At 36.0% G+C, this 6,318-nt stretch overlaps 1 protein-coding gene across 1 annotated transcript in view; it reads right to left on the bottom strand.

Moving 5' to 3' along the window:
* LOC103729251 (protocadherin-15-like) overlaps positions 1–6,318 on the bottom strand; it is a gene marked incomplete at its 5' end in the record, with an annotated part of 182,914 nt that overhangs the window by 25,999 nt on the left and 150,597 nt on the right. The window contains 1 exon segment of the mRNA XM_029560706.1: positions 1,005–1,223. Coding sequence (XP_029416566.1) covers positions 1,005–1,223 — 219 coding nt within the window.

The following is a 6,318-nucleotide window of genomic DNA, read 5'->3' as shown; positions in this document are numbered from 1 at the left end:
CTCACATGGCACATTCCTTGAGAATTTTGGGTTAGAATTAAGTCACTGTATTCAAAAGAAAAAATATCAGTATTTGAAAAGAAAGATATCAGTGAAAAATATATAAGGAGCACTTTAGTACTTCCCTATGTGCATTTTAAAGATGAATAGCCAGTCTACCATTATTTCTTATAGTTTTCTATGTCAAGCAATTTATATGATTTATGATAATTGTCTATTATTTACTTTTTATGGCTCTCTCTGGGCTATTCCTCTTCTTAATCAGCTCTCCGTTGTTTTTCTAAACCATTCTCAGTAGGAGTATATTTAAGATGTGTAGCCCTTATCACCAATTTCTCAAGGTTTGTGTCAGGCCCAGTGTATTCCTAACTTTCCTCAATTACAGACACTTCAAACACTTGAATTACTTGACTACTTTGAAGTTCCTAAATAATTTTAAATATACACATTGCAAAGGAGTGTGTTTTACTGTAGCAAAAAGTAAAACTAAGATTCTACTCAGCTAAAATATGCATTTATATGTAATACACTTAAATATAATAGACTCTAACAAGGGTGTTCAGAAAGAAAGAAAGAAATGTCAAAAATCACAGGTTTCGGAATGCTGGGACTTGAGGATGGCTCTGCTGACAGTATATTGTCTGGATGGAGGTCAATGTATCTGCTTTGATTTTGAAAAATAAATAAATAAAACAGGAAATGTAACCAAGTTCCAGACCTTACACTGCTGTTTACAGACTTAAGCTTTTTCCCCCTGGGGGGCAGTCTTTACCCACAGAAAGGAATGCATAAAGCTATAGGCGATAATACCCCTGTGAGCGAGAACTTATTAGGTGCACAGGATCACTCAGCCCTCTGTGAGAAATGTACAGGAAGTATGTGTTGTTTCCCCTTGAGGAAGGTGATTATGTACAGGCTGGAAAGCTCCGTATGTACCAATAACATTTTGCAATAATGAAGCCGCTTTACCAGGGAGCTTTCTGAATGCCTTTCTAGATACTCACTGTCTGTAGCTGACTAAGACGACCAAGATGGCCGGGATGCAGCAGAGGATGATGATGAAGGCCAAGGCCAGCAAGGCCCCTTCCGTGTACCCCAAGCTTTCTCCTCGCTTCTTGATGCTTGTCACTGCCTCTGGAGTCCGGATCTCTAGAATGCGTCCTCCTTCCCCATAATATGGCTGAAAGTCTTTGCTGATATCGAGGAGCTTGCCATCCAGGAATCTTTATCATGAGACAAATGGACAAATTACGTTAGAAGAGAGAATCCTATTTGAAAAAAATATTTTGTAAACTATCTTAACACACTGAATTACAATAAAAAGTGTCTGTTGATGGTTAGTATTGTGAACTTGACACTAGGAAGCAAGCCTTTGTGCCCATCTGTGAGGGACTGTCTAGATTCAAATTAGTCTCTGAGAATGTCTGTTACAGACCATCTTGATTACCTGGAGATTGGAAGGCCTGCCCCCTGCGGGTGGCACCACTCTTTTGGCATAAGACACTGGATTGTATGAGAATGAAGAAAATGAGTGCGCACCGGCACACGCTCCTTCATATGCTTTCTGACATGGAAGTCATGGGGCCAGTTTTCTCAGGCTCTTGCCGCTTACTACCCCACTATGACAGGCTCTGATCTGGAATTGTGAGCCAAACAAATCCTTTCTTAAGTTGCCTTTGTCAGGGTATTTTTATCATAGCGATAAACAATTAAACTAAGACACTGTAAAAAATGGTATGCATAATGAGAAAAATGAACATGAAAAGCATGAGCCATAAAGAACCCTAACCAACAGCTACGTACAAACATCAAGGGACCCTGAACGATGTTCTCATGAACTGGGGAAACCTTATTCATATCAGCTGAACTTACTACAGAGGTCTACAATTATTGCTATTCGGGGGTATGATCAGTTAGGGACAGGGTCACTGAACGGCAGGGACATTGTAGCCCCTTACTTCCTACAGTCTTTCCTCAAAGTACTACAGTTTGGGGAACTGTATGGATGGAGATAAACAAGGAATAGTTATTGTGTGATCTCAGTTTGGGAATGGCTGTTTTATATTTTATAGTGTGAGTTACAGTTACTATGCTTTTTAAATTAATTATTTGGAACTTTTGAACAATCTCTTTCAAATGCTATATGTTTTAGGAATAACTGAAATCTTAATACCCCAGAGCTACACATAGATATTTCTAATGTTTATGATTTTTTATTTATGATGGATAAGTGTTTTACTATTGAAAAAAATGAAAAACACAAAACAGTTTTTTTTTTAAAAAAAAGCAAAGTCACTCAGAATCCCAGGATACAAAAATGAAAATGAAAACAATCCTTGATAATATCTTTGTATTTGCAAATCTAATCTTCTTTGGAATCAATAAATATTTTATGGTACTTATTATTATGCAGCTAAAAACATAGTAAAATATTTTAAAATCATACTCATACATACAAAAATGTATTTGAAAAACATGAAAAAAAACCCAAAGGAATGTAAAGGTAAATTTTAAATGGCCCAAAATTTTACCATGAAGATATGATGGTAGTTGGAAAATCTGGTAGAGGGTGGGAGAACAGCTCAGTGTGGGCTGAGTTATAGCTGGATAAGAGTTCAGTGTGCTCTGTTCTGTAAGAGAGCCACAGATGGTAATTATGTACCGTTTACTTGAAAAAGCAAGAAAAAAGGACAGTGGACAGCTTGACAGCAAATAAACACTAAATGTTTATGGGTCAACCTGATTGAAACTTTGGGCACTGTGTACATGCACAGAATCATCATATGATACCAGAGTATTATGAATGGTTCTCATGTATCTATTAAATTAAGAAAAAGTAGTAACTGGGCATAGTGGCTCACAGCTGGGCATAGTGGCTCACAGCTGCAATCACAGCACTGCAGAACCTGAGACAGGTGATCACCAATTCCAGGTCAGCTTTGGTTACAGAGAAAGATCCTGTCTCAAAAACAAACAAAACAAACAAGCAAAACCCACAAAAAAGAAAACCATAAAAAACAAAAAAAAAAACAATGACATGCTGTATACTTTTATAATCTAATTTTTGCCTTTTAGAGCCTTTTGTTCCAATTTTCAGTGAGCATCTCAATTTTAAATTAGATTTAATGGCCTCTTCAAAATTCACAGAATGCATGAAATCAGGTGTGTGTGTGTGTGTGTGTGTGTGTGTGTGTGTGTGTGTGTGTGTGTGTGCTATGGGGGGCATTTGATAATGAACTACTACATGAAATGCACAAAAACTCAGTAAAATATTTTTAAAAACCTCACTGTAAGAGAAAGAACCCCATATCAGATGTGAATTCCTCTTGACAGTCTATTTAAGAGCCCCCAATTTCAGAATCCTAACAGTGCTGATCATTCAATTTTCCCTTAGAAGTATATTTTTCTTAACTAAAATTTCCATAAAACAAAATAAGACAATAAAAATGCCTTTACAAATCTGCCTTTCTAGAGAAAAATGTATTGGTCATATTATTATTTCCTAGATCATGTTTAAATGTTGAACATAGTAATGGTTATTATTTACCAGATGAAGAAAGATTTTAATAAAGTGTAGATTGAGAATTGTACTACAGAAAATATATTTGGAACTGGGATGATGGGCTGGAGATGTTGCATATTTGGTAGAATAATTTTCCTGCATGTATGAGGCACTGGGTTTGATCCCCAGCACCTCATAAACCAGGGAGGAGGGTACTGCATTCCTGTAATCACAGCACCTAAGAGGTTCTGATAACTGGGTCCCAGAACTAATTTTACATGTGTGGATTTACTGGGTTTTGTTTCAGCTTTTATGCTGTTTTAACATTGCTACAGAAAAGTAGATGCAGACTCAGTGTAAAAATAGATGAATTCATACATACACCATATTCACATAAAGATGTATATTTCTACATATATATATATCTTAATTTGGGGTCATATACAGTGACAGGCATTATGATTGGGGGCTCTGATAATACATTTACTAGAGTCATTATTAATATTTTTGCTTCTAATCTTTGCATTAAAGAATTCCTTCAGCCTTAAAATCTTAGATTTCACATAGGGAAAATTGAGACAATAATCTTATTGCTGTTTCTGGACGTTAGCAATTTTAATATCCTTATATATTTGTTCAGGGTTTAAAACGAGCTCAGTAGCCAATAATTTTCATTACAGTAAATATGAGTGTGGATACCTGTGATTTTCTGTTTTAGACTGTATGTATGTGTGTAAATAATTTCATTATAAACTATTTTAATGAATATTTCATAAATTTAAAATAGTGTTTCTCAGCTAGCAGTTAAGGGTAAAATTTCAAGTTCCAAGGGTATTTTCAATACCCTTTTCGGTATTTTTCAACAATAAGGTGTTTTCCAGCATCTTATGAGTGTAGTTCAAATTACAGTCCATCGTTTTAATCTTTATAACCAGATGAGTATTTGTAAAATACAGTTGCTAATATTTAAGCAACAAAACCCCAAAACTCTATTATCAAAATTAAAACCAATTTATATATAAAATACAAGAGGATTGTGCATTTTAAAAAATAGGGCAAGTGTTATTGAGTACAATTGTCAGAAAGAATGTGTGAACCATGAATCCTAGGTAAAAATCCTAAGATCAATGAATTTCACAACTCAGTGGTTAAGACCACTGGCTGCTCTTGCAGAGGACTCCGATTTGAGTCAAAGCACCCACATGTAAGTTCACAACAATCTGTGTGAACCATGAATCCTAGGTAAAAATCCTAAGATCAATGAATTTCACAAAATTGTTTCATGGCTCTACATGCTACTTAGCTTGGTCACAATCAGGCAGTCCAAGTGGTACTTCAGTATATGTATTTCCCCTCAGTGATTAGCAGATGAAAACATATTTTAAAGGAGTTGGTGGGGGTGGGGAGCTGGAGAGATGGCTCAGCGGTTAAGACCACTGGTTGCTCTTGCAGAGGACTCCAATTTGAGTCGAAGCACCCACATGTAAGTTCACAACAATTTGTAACTCCAGTTCCAGGGAATTCAATGGCCTCTTCTGATCTCTGCAGCTATCTCATGGGTGCACTTACATATATGCAGAAAGTACACTCATACACATAAAATAAAAATAATAAATAAAAAATCTGTTAAAATAGTTTGGGGGAAGGTTACAATATAGTTCAGTGGATAAAGGCTCTTGCCACCAAGTCTGATTTCTGCTGTTCAATTCTGGAGACCCACAGGATAGACAGGGAACTGAATTCACGGAGTTGTACTCTAACCATCACATGCACCCCATGGTCCACACACATACACACACAAAGACACACAGACATACACAGACGGGAAGAAAGATACATGCAGACAGTACTCTCATACACATAAAATAAAAATAATAAATAAAAAATCTGTTAAAATAGTTTGGGGGAAGGTGACAATATAGTTCAGTGGATAAAGGCTCTTGCCACCAAGTCTGATTTCCGCTGTTCAATTCTGGAGACCCACAGGATAGACAGAGGGAACTGAATTCATGGAGTTGTACTCTAACCATCACATGTACCCCATGGTCCACACACATACATACACAAAGACACACAGACATACACAGACAGGAAGACAGACACACACATATATTAAATAATAAATAAATAAATATAAATAAATGTATTAAAGGGTTGAGTGTTGCAGGTCATGCCTATAATTTCAGCACTGGGGACCAGAGAGAAGGAGTTCAAAGCCAGCCTGGGATACATAGCAGGAACATATGTCAAAATAGTAAAACAAAACAACGGTCTATTTAAAAAGAAAGAAAGAAAGAAAAGTAACATACTTAATAACTGATTGCTTTAAATTCATCTTTTTTCAACATATATTTTATTGAAATTTTGCATATTTCATTAATCATATTTAGAACCCCTCCCCTAATTGCACCCCCCTTTTAAATTCATCTGGACATTAATTACTATTTCATTGGTGCTAAAGTAGGAGGGCAGACATTTTGTAAATGAACATCTTTAACGTTAAAATAAATTTAGACAGGCAGAGAGATTGCTCCACGGAAAAGAGCACTGATTGTTCTTGCAGAGGACCTTAGTTTGGTTCCCAGAACCCACATGGCGACTAACAACCATCCATAACTGCAGTTTCAGGGGATCTGATGCCTGAAGCATCAGGGGCATTCTATGGGCATTGTATGACAAAGGTGCACTTACATATAGGCAGGCAATACACTCATACACTTGAAATAAAAATAAATAAATTTATAATATATTCATTTTAATAAAAATTAGTAAATAGATGTTCATGAAATAAATGTGCATAGACATGTGCATAGACA

Source organism: Nannospalax galili, unplaced genomic scaffold (genome assembly GCF_000622305.1).
Source record: "Nannospalax galili isolate Female #2095 unplaced genomic scaffold, S.galili_v1.0 scaffold1613, whole genome shotgun sequence".
Classification (NCBI taxonomy): domain Eukaryota; kingdom Metazoa; phylum Chordata; class Mammalia; order Rodentia; family Spalacidae; genus Nannospalax; species Nannospalax galili.
The sequence above is the reverse complement of the archived record's forward strand: the minus strand, read 5'-3'. Positions and strand labels throughout refer to the sequence as shown.